The sequence below is a fragment of the Chlamydotis macqueenii genome, chromosome 1 (assembly GCF_036417535.1).
Source record: "Chlamydotis macqueenii isolate bChlMac1 chromosome 1, bChlMac1.mat, whole genome shotgun sequence".
Classification (NCBI taxonomy): domain Eukaryota; kingdom Metazoa; phylum Chordata; class Aves; order Otidiformes; family Otididae; genus Chlamydotis; species Chlamydotis macqueenii.
In genome coordinates, this window is record NC_141556.1 from 75,776,942 (window position 1) to 75,798,240 (window position 21,299).

General features: G+C 42.5%; 1 protein-coding gene across 8 annotated transcripts in view; it reads right to left on the reverse strand.

Moving 5' to 3' along the window:
* TM7SF3 (transmembrane 7 superfamily member 3) overlaps nt 1-19,986 on the reverse strand; it is a 36,547-nt gene extending 16,561 nt beyond the window's left edge. For 4 of the 8 annotated variants that reach the window (XR_015259867.1, XR_015259866.1, XR_015259870.1 and 1 more), the window contains exons 1-12: nt 19,569-19,678; nt 13,034-13,188; nt 11,203-11,353; nt 10,664-10,784; nt 9,693-9,864; nt 8,435-8,612; nt 7,488-7,574; nt 7,012-7,092; nt 6,119-6,271; nt 4,691-4,788; nt 4,128-4,290; nt 3,132-3,656 (exon numbers count right to left, since the gene is read on the reverse strand). Coding sequence is in view for 2 of the 8 variants with exons in the window: in XM_086757026.1 (XP_086613152.1) it covers nt 3,394-3,656; nt 4,128-4,290; nt 4,691-4,788; nt 6,119-6,271; nt 7,012-7,092; nt 7,488-7,574; nt 8,435-8,612; nt 9,693-9,864; nt 10,664-10,784; nt 11,203-11,353; nt 13,034-13,188; nt 19,569-19,638 (1,692 nt within the window). In the remaining 6 variants the exon portion in view is untranslated. Of the gene's footprint in view, nt 1-1,340; nt 3,657-4,127; nt 4,291-4,690; nt 4,789-6,118; nt 6,272-7,011; nt 7,093-7,487; nt 7,575-8,434; nt 8,613-9,692; nt 9,865-10,663; nt 10,785-11,202; nt 11,354-13,033; nt 13,189-19,568; nt 19,679-19,813 lie in introns of those variants that run through there. The other 4 variants (XR_015259872.1, XM_086757026.1, XR_015259869.1 and 1 more) reach the window with 4 other exon arrangements.
* Nucleotides 19,987-21,299: the final 1,313 nt, after the last annotated feature.

The following is a 21,299-nucleotide window of genomic DNA, read 5'->3' on the forward strand; positions in this document are numbered from 1 at the left end:
GAGATGATGAAGAAACCTCTGTTTTGTGGGCCTCTTCTATGATTTCCCATAAGCCACTCCCAAATGAAAACACAAAGCTTAGGAGAGCACAGAGTTTGTCCTCCTCCTTTCCAAAGTACACCTATAGAAAGCATGATTTGTTTATTTTCAGTCATGCTTTCTGAACATTTGGGGAAGCAGGTAGGCAAGTTGCCTTACACATGTAGTGCTCCATGAAGCAGCAGAGTCAGGCTGGGTTTGTGTTTAAGGTGAAGAAGGAGCCACAAGAACAAAGGAAGATCTGTTTATTTTCAAGGATCAGCATCCTTTAGACCACTTGTGCCACAGCTTGTTTAACTGCTAGAAGTTAGAACAGGTGGGAAAGTGAGGCAGGAGGAAGAAAATTTCTCCTGTGGATTTAAGGTGGGGCTGGAACACATGCAGACCTAGGAAAGCTTTACAAACAACCGAAGACAAATACTATGATGTGATCATTGCAGCATTATGAAAGTGCAGCAAAGACTGCTGTGAGAAAACTCAGTGAAAGAAGTGTAGTGGAACCATCAAAGCAGGACGTTCTCTACAGCAGCAGGAAGTAGATCATCATAGTCCAGAAAGCTCCAGTTTACAAGACTTCAAAACATTTGATTTTACAGGGGAATCGTTACCTAGAAGAATATGGTTTAGATTTAGATACCACAGGAGTATTAGGTAGCATTATTTTAAGCTAGCAAAGCTGTAAGGTAGTACAGCTAATGCAGCAAGGCAGTAAATTCTTCCAATGAGAGATTCTGCAGTCAGAACAGAGGCACAGCAGGGTAGGATCCAGTTTTCCTCTTGCAACTACCTCAGGGGTTACACAACAGCAGCCTTGAAAGTTACCCCTTTAACACCCCAGTGGAGCAGTCAGCGTTTTCTGATCATCATCACTGTTACACCCTATGGCTTAACCACCAAACAAAAACCAAGTCTTAAAGTCAAGATCTCAAAAAAAGAAGTTCAAAAACCAGTTCTGCCATATAGACTTCCTACATGATCTTGCAGACTAGTTTCTACTTAAGAACTAGACAATAACCATCCATTTGTTCTTTGTCTTTGACAACCTTGTCTGATGAAGCTATAAAAAGCCTCTTTGGACTTTACACTTCCTCACTGGTTTTATGCAAAACAGACACTCTCAGCCTCTGGGTGTCACTGTAAGTACAGTAAGTCCTTGCAACAGGTCAGCTGAGCTCCCCCCACCACTTCATCCCTTGAGGGACTAAGAAATTTTTCAAAACAAACTATCCCTACAATACCAAAGGCAGAAGCTAAGTTGCAAAAGCATCACTGAATTCAAAGAGACCCCTTTAGTTCCAATATTATTTCAAAAGACATCTTTATTATAAAAGATATAGAAAATAGAGTTAAACTTGTTTCTTCCACAATGTTAATCACAGCAGTTATAAAAAACCCAAGGTAAACATCTTTAAGAGCATTTATATACCAAATAAGTGTTTGCTACTTGCCATCAAATATAGCAAAGACACACTCAGTATCACTGTGGTAAGGGCAGCCAGCAAGCATCCCTCGCCAGAGGCCAGGGAAAGAGCTCCTCATTTATCCCCCTGTGCCACACAACAGCACAGCAAGATCCAAATTGCAGGATTTCAGCCTTGCTCTGCTGTTTGAGGCAGATATTCCAGCTTCAAGCAATCATAGGATTTGTCTCTCTAAACATCAGATCAGCTCAGTCACCTCAGATATGATGTCATTAAGCTTTCACTCCTTAAAGAGAAATGGCCAGTCAGCAGAGTAATTAATTCATTCAAGTCATTAACTCCTTTCTACTGCCAGGATGTTTTAACCTTCAAATAAATTAACAGATAAAGTTCTTTCACCATTTTCCTTACAGAGTTCTTACATACTTTGCAAGAATTTAAAGTGGTGACCAAGAACTTAAGTTTCCACCACTAGGGTATTCACTCATGGGGGTTTCATCAAGGTAGCAGAACAGCCACTCACCTTCAGAGAGAAAGGACTCTGCACTTTGCTGCCCACACTGGAAGTACAAAGATTGTGAGAAGAATAAGGAAGAGCCACCAAAATCTGCATCAAGATACAGGATGCAAGACTTCAGCCATCATTTAATACACAACAGATCACCACGTAAACACTGAACCTGAAGACCAGGAATGGGCACAGGGGGGCAAGGGCAGGTAAAATCAAGGACAGCCTCAGGACTGCTCATGCGTTTGTGTGAGCCAAAACCACAATGCTCCAGTTTGCATTTTGAGCGTGGCTGTTCATTTTGTTTTTAAGGAAGTGAATAAAGCCACCACAGGAGGTTGCCATCCTCCACTGAACACAAGAGTGGTCCCTTATCTGTTTGTATACTACATTCTGTTTTCAGCAGATGCAATCCAAATTGGTAAGGAACACATTCAGTCAGCATGAATCTTGGTCAGTATTTTGCTAGCTGGATGCTGTTTTCACCCCTTAATGGCAAAATTAAAAGATATATTGATTAAAAATAGTTAGTGTTTCAACCAATTCTAGGAAAAAAACTGCCATTGGCTACAAAGAGCTCATTTAGTTTTTTTTTCTTTTATGATGACAGCACCATCAAAAAAAAAAGATTATACCAGAGCAGAAACAAGTCATAGGTTGTTCAGAAAGCAAACAAGGCAGCCAACCTCTTGCGTTCTCTTAGCAGTCATCTCTGCACAGAGACCAGATGACCAGCTTGCTACAGAACCATCTGAAAGTGAGGGACAAAGTCTTCTTGTCTCAGATCAAGTCCACTTCCTGAGCCCCAGTGTGCACACTTAACAACAACTAATTCAGTGCAGTTCAAATTCAAGTCACTCAGTTTAGCTTGCAAGACTCAGTAATACTTCTTGGAAACAATTGTGTCTGCAGCCACACATTTTGTACCTATATTAGAAGGTGATACTTCAGTTCCTGCTAGAACAACTCTTTCTGTGTATGGTCCTTATCTTTCACCCCTCACAGTTTGACAGACTGCTCATCTTCAGGAGCAAGTCAGGAAATATTTCTGCAGTGGTTTCCACACTGCGAGGGAAGACTCAGCACTGTACAGATTGCTTTTTAAGGGCTGCTTTATACCCCACATACCTAAATATCAAACTAGATCACGACAAGATAAATACCTGTACTTGACCATTAGTACAAGATTCTGCAGCTAGACATACACGTTACAGTTGGCTGAGTGGGCCATTGAGGAAAGAGTCACAAAACACGATGTAGTGTACTGGACAGATAACTTTTCTTCCAGGTTGGGGAAATACAGTCCTCTTATTAAGCAAGACTAGTTGTCAGTAGTAAATCCTGCACCACTGGCTGGTTTCTTGGTGATCACTTATCTCACCATTCCCAGGTTCTTCCTCTCTGTTCCCACCAGACATTTGCAGGTTACAGAAGCAATGGAGTTCTCTCCCCAGCTGACTGCTCTTTCTGAAAAAACTCTTTGATATGCAGTAGCTTGTTATGGATCCTCTCTCTTAGGGGAGGGATATGGTGGCTAGGGTCTAAGACATTGGTGCTTCTGCGCTCCCTTTCCCGCTTCCAGGTGATATACGGGTGTGGTGGGAAGGGCACTTCACTTCTTTCTCGACGAAGCTGCATAGTTACTCCGCTGAGGGCCAGCATTGTCCACACTGACAGGATAATGAAGTCTGAAAAAGAGAAAACAGATTCCTATATCAAAGCAGAACATTACTTCCTTGTCCAAGCACACTGAAAAAGTTCAGCGACAGAAAGGAATGAAGTGTTGTCTCTGCATCCTCACACACCTAGAGTAATTCCATGCAAAGGCAAGAACACACATGGAGTTGACATGAGCCTGTTTGGTCACCATATTAGGCCTTTTGACTGCCCACTCTGCAAACTCATCAGCAAGGTGGCAGTACAAGGCTGGGAAGCACCTTTCACAAGGGCCTTTGTCACACACCACCTGCTGGAAGGTTAGTACCTTTGAGTCTACTCAGCATTTCTTTTGGAGGACTAGAATTTCACCTGGGTGTTAAATCTCACACTGTACTTACTGTGTTCTCCTTTCATCCCTTCCTACACTCACTGTTTACAATGAAACAAAAGAGGCAGTGGCTTTTCTTTAAAAAAAAAAAAGTCTCAAGAGCAGTACTCACCATTTGTTTGAAAAGGCACATTGGTGTAAGCTCTGCTGAAGTAATTATTGAGGACCCTTCTGAGTAGGTCTAAGGTGATGTAAGCAAGACTTGTGTAGACATAACAAGCAATAGCTAGGATAACTGCATAAGAGCCTACTATTCCAGAGGCCAGTATGTTCAGCTAGAGAGGGAGGAAAAAAAAAAAAAAAGCAGCTTTAGGAGACTGAAACACTCTTTATTCCCCACCTTCCTCCTTAAGGCAGTATTTTGTATCAGTTCTTCTACAACAAATTTGCTGCACACACCTGTTCTGCTGTCTTAGAAGGATGTCTGCATAAGTTGACTAAATGCACATGTTAGTGGATGCTACGTGCAACATTGCAAAAATGTCATTCCTTTGCTTATGGACCATTTAGCACAAGTAGGGCTGAAAAGGAACTCCTTAGAGCTGGTCCTGTGCTGAGCTTCATGAAGCTGTGTTAAGTCTTCTATACATATCCCACAGGACTACATTTTGCATTAAGATTTGTATCTGATGCCCCTCCCTCCCTCCTCCTGAGATGACAGTGCAGATTACTCACAATTCTTGGACAGCCAACAAAAAGCACTGGAATCATCAAGGCTACAGAAGAAAAGGTCACCCAGAACACAACATCATCACGGAAGACCCTGTAGTCTCCTGCAAAGACACCATATTCCACACATAATTTACTAGTTAGTAAAACATTCCCTTTTCTTTGTAAGTGGTTGAGGGTGAACTTTTTCCCCCTCAAAGATTCTGTACATTCAGAAATGTCTAGAGTATAGTGTAGAAGAGGTTAGCTTTTGAGCTCAAATTCTAATTAAGATGCACCTTAATCACAGTTACTCAAAACAAGAATAGGAAAAGACTGTCCCAGCCGAGTACAGGCCCTGTACTCTTGTGTTGAAACAGCAGATCTTGTTCATGAAACAAAGATTTTTGATGAAGTTACACCTCTGGTAAGAATGAAAAGGACCAGAGTGCTTCTGCCCAGTAAGAAGCCATTTTATTGCCTCTACAGGCTTATAGTCTATAACTTGTATCTATGCAAGTTTGACTCTAGAGTATGGTGCAAGTGCAGTCATCACAGCAACACAAGGCAACAAACTCTTCCAGCTTTAGGAAAAGTAATTAAGACACTCAAACACTACTTTGCTCCCCTTGCTTTCTAAAGGTCTGTCAATTAAATAGACAGGACAAGCTGATCCCCAGCTGAGTCAGTTTTATTTTAATGAAGAGCAATGAGGGACTGCACAGATTGTCACAGGAGTGTGGCTTGAGTCAAACACAGATGGCTGGAGAATGAAACACTGTCCCACCAAGGGATCTTAAGTAGAAGCAGTTTTGAGATTTAAAACTACAACAGAGAAAGCAGTGTGACTGATGCTCTGATGTCCCAAGAGGGATTTCAGCTCAGTAGCCTTGCTTGCTTTTAAGCAATTTGTCTATTTTTTTCTTTCTTAACAAAGTCATTCTAAAGACCCTGATGATGTCAATCCAGCTGCAAATACAAGTTTGACTCTTACAGTGCAGTGTTCCCAGAGCCTTGCACTGCAGTATGGTGAAAATTAATAGCAAGAGCTTTTCTTATGCCTTTATGCCTTAAGCCTCCAAGTTAGACTGCAGATTTTCTACTCTGACTTGTTCTGAACAGAGAACAAGACAGACAGCAAGTGCTTGCCTGGAGCAGAGCTGGTGTCAGACTGCTGAGATGGCACGCAGCTTAGGTAGGAAGATCCTCTTCAGAATAAGCATTTTCTTTTTCCCACGAGTGCAGATTCCTTAAGTAGTTTTAATTATAGCACACCTGAAAGAAGGCTTCAGGTACATCTCTATTCCACCCAACAGTGGAAATGGCAAGTTAAATATAACACCAAGATAAACCAGATAGTGGCATTCATTTTAGAGCCTTGCAGTGTCCCTGTAACACAGCAGGAACACATCACTTAATAGCCAGCACTTTGCAGCAGAGTATTTCAGTGCATACCTAGTGGAGTGAAGAAGACTGTCGATGAAAAGAGAAATCCCAGCACAAGTCCAATAATAAACACACAGAGTAGGACAGAGCCAAATCTCCACCAGCTTGCAACCAGGAAAAGCCCTCCAATAATTCCAGCTACTGCTGTCAGAATAAGACGCACTGAAAAAGAAAAGGGGAAGTTCTAACACCAAAAGACTTCAGTTACTGCAATAATGTATTCAGCAGCTTTACTGACATGCTTGATTTTGTTACCTAATGAAAACTATTTTCAAAGAGCTAAACAAGAGTATCAATACTTGTTTCACGCATTTCACTTTGACTCCAGTCTGCAACCAAGGATGTGCCACTGAAAGAGTGGCATAGCGCTGGAATTAAAGTCTTGCTACTATGTACATTAGTACCCTTGAGTTCCCAGGGCAGTTATGGTTGCAATAGCTAATGCACAGGTACCAAAAAAGTAACTATGAAGTAGGACAAAGACACAAGGAACTAATTCTTGCCAATCTAACAAGCAGGACAGATCTTCCACTCTGTCATTTTACAGATGAAACTTGCATTCAAAACTGAATCTGAGGTCCACTCACGAAATAATTAGGAAGGAATTACGTTACAGGTTTTCAGAAACTCTGGAAATTTGCATCTGCCTTGGATAGATACTCAGATTTGTCTTCTATAGTTGCAGCTATTAACTCCGCATCACTATTTAATATTGGAAGCAACAGTTATTCTGTTGCACATTCAGCTACTATAGCAATCCGAGCTCAGTTCGAGCACCCAGGTATCATCCTCCTATCCTTCCTAAGGCTGGCCAACAAGCAGCACAACTGAGATTTTACTTAAGGGATTCGTAACAACAATACTTTAGGAAGAGTGCAAGGTATCCTGACACATCTACTTACCATCGTAACCAAGGCCAGTTACCCTTGTAATGAATACAAAGAAGAAGAATCCTGCAAATATGAAGCCCATGAAGAATAAATCTAGGGAAGAAGGAAAAAAGATTTAGTATGCTGTCATATCGCTTCCTACCAAGCCCACTTCAGTACGTCTTCATGTTACAACAGGGAAAGAACATATCAGCTCACTGGCTGAGAAGCACAAAAGGAAAGGTAGACAACACTTTATTCTGGAAAGGGGTGTCCTCAAGCACTGCAAATAGTCAAAAATTACATATTTATATTACCCAGCATGCACCCTAGTTCTAAGTTTCTGTTCTTTGCATAGCAGAAACTTCTTGCTCTATGCTTAAAAGCTCTGATCCTGTAAAAGCAAAGCAGTGGACCTAATTGGCATATAATTACTATTAAGTGAATGTTAGTAATAATGCCATTACAACCAGACTTATGAGGAAAAAAACTACCCCAACATTCAGTACCTGTTTTCCAGAATCTGTGTCCAAAAAAGCAAGTGAAGAGACCAAGAACAGCAAGAGCAGTGAAGAATACTTTGGTAGAGAGCTTGCCTACAAGGAGAAAGAAGGGGTTACTAGAGCAGTCCACCTAGTAGTTCCAACAAGGAGACTAAGGTAAGGTCAGGTTGCTGTCACTGAGTCTGACTACGTGATAACTGCCACACCTTCAGACACACCATGTGAGCAGATCTGCAATGCCTGAACTAACAGTTATCTTGATAGGATCTCCAACAGAATAATGAAATAGTTCCGGTCTGATTAAGAAATCAAAAGCTTCCTCCTTATTCAAAAGACTGAAGCTTTTGTAATAATTAGTTAAGTAGCTGTAATTTGCTGTTTATAATACTGATACAGCTTTACCTGAAAGTTCTCTGCTCAGCTTTAAGAAAAGGGACATCCAATCACCTATAAAAACCAGCGCTACAGGATTAGTGACTGAGGCAGCACTGCAGCCTTCACCATAGTCTCACTTTAATACAGTCCCCATGCAACAGAAAGGGCCAGCAACACCCCAGTATGGCTCAGCCGTCTGCTAGGCAAAATTCTTTCTGCTGTTTAAGGTATCCGAAACAAGTAAAACACATTTTCCTAGTTCTCTGAATTAGAGAAGAGGGGTTTAGCCTAGATAACTTCTCATGTTGTCATAAGATATATTTGCAAGTCACATATTAAACATCCATTAAAGTAAAACCTTCAGTTGCTAATAGTTCTCCTTAGTCTTATTTCATTATTCTAGAATTTCTCCTCAATCAGGTAGGCTCTGTCATAAAGTAACAAGATATATCTAGTATACAAAGCAGCTCTTTCACACGTTTAAAAAAAAAAAAAAGAGGAAATCTCAAAAGCATCACTCAGCATGTTGGAGCACAAGCTTAAAATGAGTCGGCAAGGATGTACAAGTCCCAACTTACTGAGAGAAGAGCAGTTATCCACCAGGTCAGCAAAGCTGCAGGCATACGTATGCACAGGTATATAGGCAGCAGAAGTATTCCAAAGAGGATCCCATACTATGACATTGTAGATCACACCTTGCCCAGGAAGTGAGGAAAAGTAGACATTGGTCTTGTCATCAGTGGTCAGCGTAAGTATCTGGAACAGTAAAGAGTATTTTTAATTGCAAGCAACCATTTATCACTGTTGGCATGCTGATGTGTCCATACAGCTGAGGGAATACTCAGCAACTCGAAGATGATTATCAGCAAGAACTGCAGGCAAGAGCTCTCTTATTCTGAATCCTCTCTGTATTACCAATCAAAGCATTAAAGGCTCACAGGACAGACTCCATTCCCTCCAACGTTACTATGATTTCTGCCAGGGAAAAGACTCTCCTACTCCCACTGTTTTGCTCCTGTCCATTTGGGGACACAGTTCAGTTTCCCTGTCAGGCTAACCCAGGTCTGGCCTCTGAAGCAGGCAAGGCCACCATTCTACTCCCTGCCAAGGCCAGACAGGTCATGGCCACTGATATCCTCCCCTCTCTGTCCATTCCAATCTCTGGGGGGTAAACATGCAGGAAGTGTTTGCTCTTGCTTATCAGATCTCTTTATGCCACTCCAAATGGGAGCTGTTTCTAGTCCAGTTCCACTATACTCTCCTCCCTCCTCTCTTCCTTGCATTCCCTGCCCAATTCTCAGCATCTGAGGATGCTAGTCTCCAGCATCTATCGGCCATCGTAGGAGACCGTATCAGTCTTAGTCAGAAATGGCTCAACTTCTGGATTTACAGGCACTCAGTAGACTCAGTAGCAGTACCACTATAGGCAAGCTGGCCTCAGCATCACTGAAGGAGCACTGTGGCTAAAGCAGTTCTCAGCAAGCAGGAAGACACTGCCACAAAAAGCATGTTTATTTGAGAAAAGAGTGCAAGACAAACATATTACAGACGAGTCACTAACATCTATCTAATATTAGAGCCCACTCCAAGAAGCCTCAATTCTGCCACATTTCAGGTTGTGCTAACTAGCCACCTCTATCCCAAGAGAGAGTGGTTGCCATTTTGTATTCATCATTCATTGTACACTTCCTAGCCAGAAATCACAGATACAAGCAAGAAGCCTGAAACATCAGCAGCTTGCTTATGTCACCACTCAAAGAAGACAAGCACAGGGAAGGAGAAAACTTAAGACAGTACTGCTGCCGCATCCCTGATTCGCCAATGCTTCAGACTTACTTTAATGCCATTAGCTCTGATACTTCGCACATCAGACATCTTCCGTATGTGGCTCATGAGTACCATCTCAGAAAGATCGTTCTCTGGTAAGAAGTACTGGTAGACATCATAGCGCAGTCGCCATCTGGAGTTCTGACCAGTCCCTGAATCGCAGGATGGTGGGTTTGCTCCTCTACAATTAAAAAGAGATTAGCTACATGCCCAGTACAAACACCTCAGATCTTAACATTAGTTTTCAGAAGTTACCTGTCCATGTTTGCAGTATTTGGCTCCTACTCTTTGGAAGTTAACACCAGCAACTAATTCAAAACTAGACTGTAAATGTTTGTGAGCACAGATTATGGCAATATTACGCAAAACTACCCTGACAGAGGTAGTGTCTGTGCTGGTACTTGCCTTTAAATTTACAGAAGCCTCCTATGCGTTGTCATAAAGAACTAGCACAAGAATTCTAAGAGGTCACAACAGCCAAAGATAACAGCATCGCTGTTTGTTTTCCCATGTGTGCTATACACACAGCTCTGGTAACACAGCCTTCCCCATTCCCTGCCTATCATCCATGACATCAAGCACCATTCAGGATATAATGCCTTGTAACTTCAAGGCTCTATGTTAGACAAACCTCTAGGTCATTATCATGCTCCAGTACAGACTAAAACTTGCTATAATATACAATTGTTCCTCAAACAGATTAATTCATTATGAGTAATGGAAAGATCTAGTATTTGCTGACTGCTTGCACATCTGAAGTTGCATAACCTCTCCCACAAAATGCAACTCTCAACTTTTATCTCTCTGCGTTACCTCTCCCCCTCCTCCTTTTCCTCATTTACTTCTCAGTTTGTTGCAGCAAACAAGATTCCTGCGACCAGTTGCATGGTCAGCCTTTCCAGCAGAATCTTGTTTTAGGACTATGGCCAAAAATAGGACAAAGGAGGTGCTGGTCAGTGCACCGACGTTTTTCCACGCACCTGCTATATCCCAAGTTCGCAGGGGCAAACTTGATGTGTATATCAACCAATGTATAGTCTAGGTAAATATTTGGATCCACTTCCAAGTCAAATTCAAGATTGCAGCCTCCAGGAATAGGATCTAGAACACAGAAAAGATAGCTGTAGTAGTTTTTACTTCCCCCTTACAGAACATGAGTTCTAAGACCTCAGCAATGTAAGTACTTGCAGGCATAGTCTGCTTGCTGAGAAGTTGTCAGGTTCTAGTCCCACAGACAACACAAGTTGTTTCACTGCAGGCTAAGACAGGTCCCAACACACATGCACAGCAGTTTTCTACTCTAAGGCTGAAGTCGTGACAAGACCATACAGTACATACTACACACAACTCAATTCAGTGGTGATACTAAACTTTTTTCAGCCCATTTCAAAATAATTTCTGGCATTTCCATCATATGTTAGCACTATGTAAGAACATCACCTTTGAAAGGTCAACACTTTGTTTCATAGTTAACTTTTAATAAGCTGAGCTGTTCCCTTAACAAGTAATAAGAACATACCTTTCTCCCTATAGGGAATAGAGATAGCAGTGCTGAGCACCTGGCTAGCCTCCAGCGATCGAAGGTACCACGTACATACACTCTGTTGAGGCCGAAGGATGGAAACCAGTCCTTTGTCTACTCCAATTCCTGAGCTGTTCACAGATGGATTCTGGACAGAAACAAATTATACAAACAAGCAGTTCTTGATAAGATTTTTTACAGCAGCTTGTTGTATTAGCACAGGAGTCATTCCTGACACAAATCTGTAGGGTACACATTTCAGTGCCAGTTGCCACAGATGAGGTATTCAGTCCTTCGCTAGCTGGTAATAAAGGAAGATAGAAAAGAGGAGTGACATCTGATACCATGCCCTGCCTAGCTCAAACTCAAAACCTCAAGTGATAACTTTGGAGACTGATAAAAGTTAATAATCACAAACAAGTTGCAGAGAACTCTAGTTGCTAGTTGAAGTCCATTGCTGCACAACAATGGATTGACTAGTAAAGGTGTAAAAGGATGGGAATATCCCTCACAAAAAGTTGTGAGATACTACTAAAGAGCATTCTGGGAACCAAAGTGCAGAAGCACCTCACTATCTCCATCAGCTGCCTTAACACTCACCATGCCAGAAAAAAGTGCTTGGGGCTAGGTCAGCTACTAACCCAATCCTTACCATCATCATCCCTTTCAGAACCAGGAGCCTTGAGGAAAGATCAGGTAGCGATGGCAGTATCACACTCACACAGCTGGAACAATCAATTGATTTGCAGTCAAATTATTTTTCAGCATGGAAAATGTGCTTTTGTCCAAGAAGGCCACAGCTCTCTAAGGCAAAGTGTCTTTGACTAAAGTCTGGCTCAGCTGCATATTTCTAGAGGCAAGTAAACCCTAAAAGCAATACAGTTATTTATGCATCGCAGTCTTTGGCCTGATAAGGCTCATGAATGCAAAGAGGGTCTGAATTGACAGCAGAAGATTCTACCAGTGCTAATCAAAGATTGAATTAGTAACACTAATGCCTTAACCCTGGGATCCTAGCTATTTCACCAGTATAAAGATGTCTGAGATGGGTCACTTGTGTTACAGGTTATTCATCTCCCAAGCTTCCCAGGATACTTCTTGACACTCAGAATACTCTCATTTGGAAGACACTTCTGGGGAGAGGGAAACTGGATGGCAGCTAGATCTCCATCTACTACATTCAGCTTAGTTTATTTTCTGCTCAAATAACACTTAGAGCCTCACAGCACCACAGAAATCAGTATTTTAGATTGCATCCCAGTAACAGTGGGACAAACCAAGGCTACTGTATAGCAGTAGGAATACTTATATTGTGGGCTAGAAGTAGCAGCATTCATTGGAGTACTATGGAGGAATTTCTCCATGTGTCACCAATTAGATTCAGGACAAGCAGCTGGGGTAACAAGGCATCAATATCTGTACTAGACAGATCCAAGCCACATAAACAGCAGACAGCTAAACATCCCAAAGTGATCATGTTTTGTGTAGAAGGCAAATACTTATGAATCTGTTTTTAATTTGACAAGCTGATGGATAGTAGTCAGCAGTCACATGTTAAAAGCACCACTTCCACCAAGAAAGAGCAGCCTTGAAACATTTTCAAGCCAGCTCTGAAATTCCTTTAGCATTTAGTCCTCCAAAATAGCAGCTATGACATATAAATATGAGAAAGGACTTCTGAAGGTAAAAATACTGTCTAAGAGTCATGCAGGTAAGTTACTAATATTATTTATACAGCTTCAGTTCTATATTCCTACTTGTACCAGAGTCAACTCCTTTGCTGAAAGAAAAGTAGCACTTAAGAACAGAAGTGACACTCTTACCATACCTTATCAAAGGATATCACCACATCGCTTTGTTGAGCATGTACTTGAAAAATAACAACAGTCACATTGCTTGCAATATTCCTGATTACAGCTTCCACTGGATTGGTCTGGTTAAGTAGCACATTTCTGAATTTTCCCAGGGAGAGCTCAAGAAGACCTGTATTACAGGAAAAGAAAGATGCACTTTTTTGTCAAGAGGGAAGCAATTACCACAGCAAACCTGGAAGCTTCCAGTAGCCCAATATTAACCAGCAGGGAACAGAGCAAGACTATGTTTTATGCTACTCTCACCCTGTAAGCCATATTAAGGTTTTAGAGACTACCATACACAGAGCTATACCTACAAGAACAGATACAGCTAGAGAACCCACCATGCAGCCTAGCACTCACCTAAGCACACAGGGCAGCACTTCCTGCCAAGAGCTCAGTATTGGATACAGCTGAGCTCATCAGCAACAGACACTTGTTGCATCTGACCAGCTACTGCAATCAACAGCAAGTAACATTCAGCAGAGTAAGTAAGAGAGGATACTGAGGACTACTTGGTCCTTCGCAAATAAAGGTGAGCATGCTTGTATTAGCCTGTCAACTTGCTCAATACCTGTTAGACCTCCTGGGTGAATTCCCAGACCATGGGAGTTGGAGTCAACTTCTATAATACAGATTCAAATCTGTAGTTTACATATGTATACTTACCCACTTTCAGATATGTCAAATATGTCTTTTGCTCCTACATAATTCTTAATTACTAGGACTGTTGGACTCTGACTTCTGTACCTAAAAACTGACTAATTTTTCCAACGCACAATCAAGATAATTTCTTCTTACAATATGCATAATCCCATGATCCACTGTCATTTTAACTTAATGAGAACCACATGACCTAGGATGTAAGATTCTTTGAGAATCAGCTTTGACTTGTTCTTCAAGTCCTGCAAGAAAGCCTGATTTCTCCCTGTGCTGGGCTCTTGAGGGACAGGGGATGTCAAGGGAGGAAAGAGAAGCAGCTCTACAGAAGCCACAAGATTCTCTTTTGCTGTTGATTAGCAGGCAGACTACATGCTTGCAGAGCATGCATAATGCCTTTCAGGTCTTTCCCTGAACTCCCTCATGTGCACACACAGTAGCCCAGCAGACCTAAAATTATCAAGCCTAAACACATACTCAGCACTTCCTCAAAGCTGCCTCTTCCAGAGCAAAGGGTTGATACTCTCAAGTCCAACAGAAGCACAGAGTAATCAACAGCACCATCCCATATACACTGTTGCTGATAACTCTGGTGGTCTCCCATCCGAAAGAAGGAAAGGATGCAGTCTACTGGGTACAGAGTTTCAGATGAGAACTGTGTACCCTTTACTGTTATTTTTCACTCCCCTGCCAAGAATCAGCATCTTTGGCCAGTTTCTTTGCCTCTTGATGATATATAAAGAGAAATGAGCTCCTACCCTCATGTCTCCTCCACTCATCTCACAGCAGAGGAAGAAAGGTAGGAAAACTAACTCATTTCATCTTGCTAACTTCAACCTTTACATGCTCACCCCTAAGATTTGATACTGCATCACCAATAAAACCCCAGCTGAAATATGGGGATCATAAACCACCTAGGAAGGGGGGAGGGGGGGGAAATCCTCAGTTTTTTTGCTCCATCATGTGCAGTTTGTGTTAAGGTAGAAAAAGTTTCTACTCCAAGTTTTCTAACAGTAATTAATGTAAAATTAAAGATAGAAAAAAAAAACCACACACACAATTTTGAGTATTCTTCAGCTTCTGATAGCATCCCTGGAGCAGCATTCAGATAGCCTCCCCTTCACAAGGCCTCTTTCCTCCTTAGCTCTCAAGCTCTACCAGAAATGCAACTAGCAGTATGAATGCTTTTTGAATGCTTTTATTTAGCATAGACTATACATCTATGCACTCAGAAATCTGCAGTCAAAGCTTTGAATACAGGAAAAATATTTTTCTTCTATATTTAAGAACTTCAGTGAAGTTTCCTGAACTGCAAGATGCTCACACTTAGATGTTCTTTTAAGAAAAAAGCTGAAACCATATACACCCTCTCTATGCTCTACAGCAAAGGGATAAAACTGCATTGCTCTGTCTTATTTCTCACCTTCACTTTGTACTCATACCCAGAGGCCTCTGCATAAATAAGAACAGATTCGTCAGCAAGACATGCAGCCACTACTTCAACATGATCATGAGACTCTAAATGTCAGAGACACTCTCTCAAGTTTAATTAGTGTGGTAGATTAAGACATGGTGTTCTACATTGCTTTACTGTGTGCATAATTGCTCCTAAAACAGGGCATGTGACATACATTTTAAACCGAAGTCTGGACAGAAGAGCATAGATTCAGGGTGAAGAACAAGAATGGCTACATCAATCAGATGATTATTTTTTCAGCTTGTTCACAGGCTCCACAAGCCACACTTCTAGCCAGGCTTGAAAGATGACTAAAAGGAGAGTTCACATGCACTGCATAGCACCAGAACCTTCTAAGAAGTTTGATAGAAGAGCAATTGCTATACAGCCACAGACGACAGCACCTTTCCAGCCTTCTTTTTTTTTCTGTCATTTGAAAAAGACTCTGGTGGTGCTCTGAGACACAAAGGGAGCATGGAGAGCAAGACAAATCAACTAACTCACAACTCATCAGGCCCATTGCTATTGCAAGTTCTCAGGCAGGCATTAGACTACTTGAACCATACAGAGTTCAGTGCCGTCAAAGGTACTTTGAAGGACAGATACCAAGACCTCCACAAACATGTAGTACTGGCCACAACATGCAAGCTTCTTTGTGGAAGCTTGATCTCACTGGAGATAGCACACCAAACAGGACTGCAGGTTCAGCAGCACATGCAGCAAAGATAACACCACCACAGAAGGGAGGTAGTTCACCCACCAAGCCAGTAACAGAGCCAAGAACAAACTCCAGGCATGCCAGCTTTTTTTTATTGCTTCATTTGCTTCAAACAGTGGAGATCTGGAAGCACTTTGTAAGATGCTAGTCTATCTTCTCTCTTCCTTGCCTTGTAGAGAAAAGTATGGCAGCCACCACGTATCTAACACAAAACTATTCTGACACAAGAGAGGAACCCTCACTATTACAGATACTATCAACTGAAAACATACTTAAAGGAAGTCAGCATTATTGAAACTGAGCAAGAGCAGAGCAAAGAAGAAGTACTAAACATGTATTACTCAGTAGACTAGTACTGCCAACACTAGAACAGGAGCACAGATATTCCAGTATGTGAAAGACCTGATGAGCAGAGGTGGACAACAGTCCACTCTGCCACTCCACATTGTATATTTTTCCCCACATGAAGGGCAAAAACCAGTAAAGACAGCAAAGGAACTGAACCTCTTGGAACTCTCCTGAGATCAAAAGTCCTTACTCTTAACTCTAAGAAACAAGGCAGTCAGCTCTTCAGAGCCTAATCATTTAGTATCCCTTCCTTGCAATATGCAGTTTCCCCAACAAGCAACAGTCAGCTCAAACCATTTCCATTCTGCTGATTCAGTGCCAAGCTCTCAGTTCATTTGATGCTTTAAGTAAATCACACTTCCAGGTCCAATAGTTGTCATTCCCTATCATCAATAAACAGCTAACCATATAAGGGGTTCTTGATGACACCGAGCAGTCCAATTTCCATTAAGAAACACAACTGAATAAATGTAGTACTGCCCATGCAGGAACAGTCTTTACCTACAGACTTGTGCTCACACAGTATGTTTGCCTCAAAGAGCTTCTCTCTACAGTCAGAGAAAATGCACTTCTACTCTACGCCAACCAACTTACAGTGGATATGCAGAACCACCTTACATAAGCTTTAAGAGTTAAGAAGAACCTTCCAGCGCAGGGAATATGTCAACAAGTAGTCACATGAAGACATTTAATGAGGATGAAATGCAAGCTCAGACTGAGAACTACTTTGAATAGGAAAAACATGAAGATATAGTTACTTAACAGAATAAAGCCAGCAGACGTGTTATATCAGACTAGTAAGGCCGTGCACACATGGATGTATAGCAGAGTCCTGCTACAAAGTCTCTGTCTGCCCACACGAGTAAAACCCCAGAGAAAGACACCACCCACCACCAATAGAAGCAAGAAGATAGGAAAGCTTCTAAGTTTTAATTGCATATGTACTAAGACTCATGCTTAGAGCAGTTTGATGCTTAAGGCAGACAGTGTCACTGAACGTAGCTTGCAATGAAGTGCACCACTCCCATCCCAGAAGTCTATACTGTTCAACTTATAGATGCCATGAGGTCTTTCACAGTCTGAAAAGTGAAGGAAGTACCACCTGTCTCACCTACTTACAGTTTTAGTAATCCACTTTGACTAACAACCAGAACACGCAAGACCTGGCCTCAGTCACATTGCTGGCACTGTTGTTCAATACATCACTTATTGCCCAGATGCACAACAGTTCAAGATGCAAGTGATAGGCTGTCCAATACATTCAGACAGCTGAATAGCTTTGTGTGAACTTTTTATTTTAAAATGTTGTCTCTGCACAGACTAAACAGCTAGCACAAACCAAGTTCATCCAGATAAGTTCCCTTTGCAAGAAGGGCACTGCTCAAGCCTGACTACACTATAAACCCCCTTTCATTTTTCCAACACTGCTACATCCACAGGAGGTTGTTTAAACAAGGCCAGTTGCACTCCTGCTTCATGAAGGTGGAGCTCCCTGGGAAGTAACAAACATGATACATAAAACACTTCCCCACAAATACTTAGTTTGAAGAGCTGCAGCCCATTAGAACCCCAGAGAGGTAATACAGGCCATCATGGATAGATTTTACTTATCAGCCCTTTTAAACTGAAGCAGGATCTTCTAGTGTTAGGAGACAGTAGAGCCCATCCCTGCAAACCTCAGTGTCCAAGACTGAATAACCACAAGACAATTTCAAGTAAGACAACCATCAAGCAAATGTCCTTGTTGAAAGGGCCTAATGATCAGTTAGACATTGGTACACAAATTACACAGCCTATTAGCTTTTCATGAGGAAAATACTTTCCTCCACCCTTGAGTCTGTAAGAAAATACAGCAACAGACTCCTTCAAGGCAAAGCCGTTTGCTTAGTCCCACATTCAGTCTGCCCTTTTACATACTGTAAAAAAATACTCAACACACGGCCCATTTTCAATCAAGTCTGTCAGACAAATTGCTTGTCAGCATCTTTTAATATAAACATTAAGACCTAAGGACATTGAGCCTTCATTCTCAGATCTGCTTGCCACCATCAGGTGCCAAGCCTAAGCTTCTAGGGCCTGCAAAAAGCAGGGAACACTTGGCTCTGCACTAAAATATTGGGCATGAGACTGTCAAGGGGAGGAGGAAGAGAATGGGAAGGAAGATGTTTCCCACACTTGAGACTGATTCCAAATGTTGTCCTGCAGCCTTGCAAAGTATCCCAAGAGTAGGTTTCTCCTTTTGGATTATTAAGCTTCGCTAGAGACAAGTTTAAAAGTAAACAAAAACTAAGAAAATGAGGCTTATATCTGCCTTAACATAAGGGATTGCTTACTTATCTCTAAAAGAAAACTAGTTATTTTTTTCCTTTATCTGAACAAATAAAAAACTAAGCAGCTGTTAAATCTTCAGAAGCTATACTCATTACAGTACACTTACCTCTGGATGCCTATTTTAGTCACATGCAACAACACAGGAGAATTACAAGAAAAAGTCCATGCCAAATAAAGTAAGATTACCTCAGCATGACCAACAAGTAATTTTAGCAACCAAGCTCCAAATTCTAGGGGGTTTCACTCATTTCCTTAATTATATAGCAACAGTGGTTTTCGACACACAATTCGCAAGATACTGGGAACTCACGACCACCTGTATGTGGTCAAAAACAAACAAAAAAATCCCGCTATTAACCTTGTTCCCTTTCTCATACGAACTCCTGGGGAGTGAATGCCACTTTGTTTCCTCAGAAGGAATACAACTCTACACCAGACTCATCAGCCCGTGCCGTATCCCTGCAACAGCACGGTTAAAATCAGTCCAGCTCGCAAGAGTTAAACTGATGGCGTTCATAGCAATTAAGCTGTAAAAGAAAAAAAAAAAAAAAAAGAAAAAAAAAAACCTCAAAACCAAAACGAGGTGGGGAGGGGGGTGGACTGGGGACGGGTTCTCCCTGCCCACATCAAAGATTAAGATAACCGCGAACATACAAAACTCTTCTCCAGCTCTGCAGACAGCTGCATCTTCGCTTTGATTTTCACTCTTGCTTAACCCTCGATACACCCTCGTTACCCCACCGCTGCCTGAGACACCCCCGCAAAAGGCTCTGCAGGCCCCTCCTCGCAACAAGCCCCTTCCCCTCCCATCCTGCTAGACGTCGACCTGGCCAAAAAAAAAAAAAAAAAAAAAAAAAAACCACCCCAAAAACCACAAACCATCCTTCTCCCCGATACAAACTGGGCTCACACTGGCCCTCCCAAACACCCTCCAACCGCCTAATGGCGGCCACGGCCCTCATCCCTCCCGCCTCCCCTTCCCCGCAGCCGCTCTCACCTGAGGCGCCGCCATGGCGCAAGACCCCCAGGAACCCCAGGAGCACCACGGCGCAGGAAGAGAACCGCATGGCGCTGGGGAAGGGAAGGGGAAGACCGAGGCTGAGAGGGGACCAGGAGGGGTTTAGGCGGGGCTTGGGCCGGGCGGGGCCTGTGAGGCGGTGCAGCGCCCGCCTCCGCGGGCGCTGCACCGCCTCACAGACCCCGCCCGGGCCTAGGTCGTTCCCGCCGCCGCCCTTCACCCACCTGCGTGAGGATAACGGTCCCAACCGCCGCACCTCAACGGCTTTTATCCTCCCGAGCCGTGTCCGTCGGCTGTGTGGCGGTCACTGGGGCTCGGGAAGGCGTCCAGGTCGAAGTGGGGAGGGTTGAATTTTTTTTTTTTAAATATATATTTTAATTTAAAAAAATAAGACAGCTGCTGGTTTTTTTTTCAACTTATAAGAAGCGCTCGTGGGCCTTGGAGGCTCAGGGAGGCGCCTCTGGCTGCCAAGGTGATTCATAGGCACGTGACAGGAGAAAACAGAAAGCAATTTTTTTTCTCTTTTTTTGGAGGGGGAGGGTTGTGTTTTCAATTTGTTATTTGGGCCTCGTTTATGAATCCACGCCATCACCTAGACTCTTGTGAGTGCCTTGTACGATCACTCCTATTTTGTTTATTTTTCCTCCCAGCTTGCTTCAGTCTGGTTTCCAGTTAAAATGTGAAAGGAAGCTGTCAGTCTGACCTAAGATCAGAGAGATGAGTGCTGATTCATGTCTATAGACATTTCAGATAAATAAGTGTAAGTTCTTCTCTCCACCTTTGCCTACTGTGCTTAGGAAGGCAGCTCTTCTCCATCAGGTTATCTCGTTTGCTGAGGTTATTTTTGTTCCGCTCAATAAGGTAAGTCAAAATCCATGAGATACTAAACATCTGTTGAGTTTAGCATTTGTTGCTGTCGTAGTCGACCTCCCTGAGTGAGATCTCTATCCCTCTTTATTCACAGCTCAGCATTCAAACCGCTTACCCATGGCTTCCAGTCACACACAAGCAGTGCCTGCGAGAAGCTTGTCTCATGCCGTGAGCCTCACTTATTCCAGGCTTAGTCCAGCCTCCAACCAGTTCGTGGAAATCCAGGAAAGATCCTGTTGACTTCAATAATACTTGTTGTGGGAAAGTAACGGAAGATTAGGGGGGAGGATTGTAAACACACTCAAGTGACTTGCAAGCTGTGGTGTCGAAAAACACATGTATCGTACTAATTGTTTAGTTTTGCATGCTTGACGAGTAGAACATCTGCGTTTAGATAACACAGGCCTGTGGGAGACTCCCTATCGAACATGCTTGTGCTTCCTGCCCTGCTGTGAGAAAGATCAAAGCACAGGGGTAAACTACGCCTGCGTGACTCCCTGACACATAGGTGAAAAAGGTTTGGTATCGCTCTCTTGCTCTCTAACCCTCTAGCAGGGACGAAGCTCTGCAGTGCCTGCATCCCTGCTTGCGTGCCACTGGCTGGGTGTTGCTTCAGAGATGCCCCATTTCACAGGGTAACAAGAGTAAACTTACTCTTTGCATTTCTTCTGTGGTTTTGTGGTCATTCCTGTGTCCTGCCTGCATCGGCTCACACAGTTGTAAATCCCTAAAAACGTGCGGTAGGCTTTGGTCTACAGCACAGTAGTTTTGTGACTTGGCTTTTTAACAGAGGACCATGAAAAAAAACCCTGTCACAGTTTATGCACACATAGACACGTA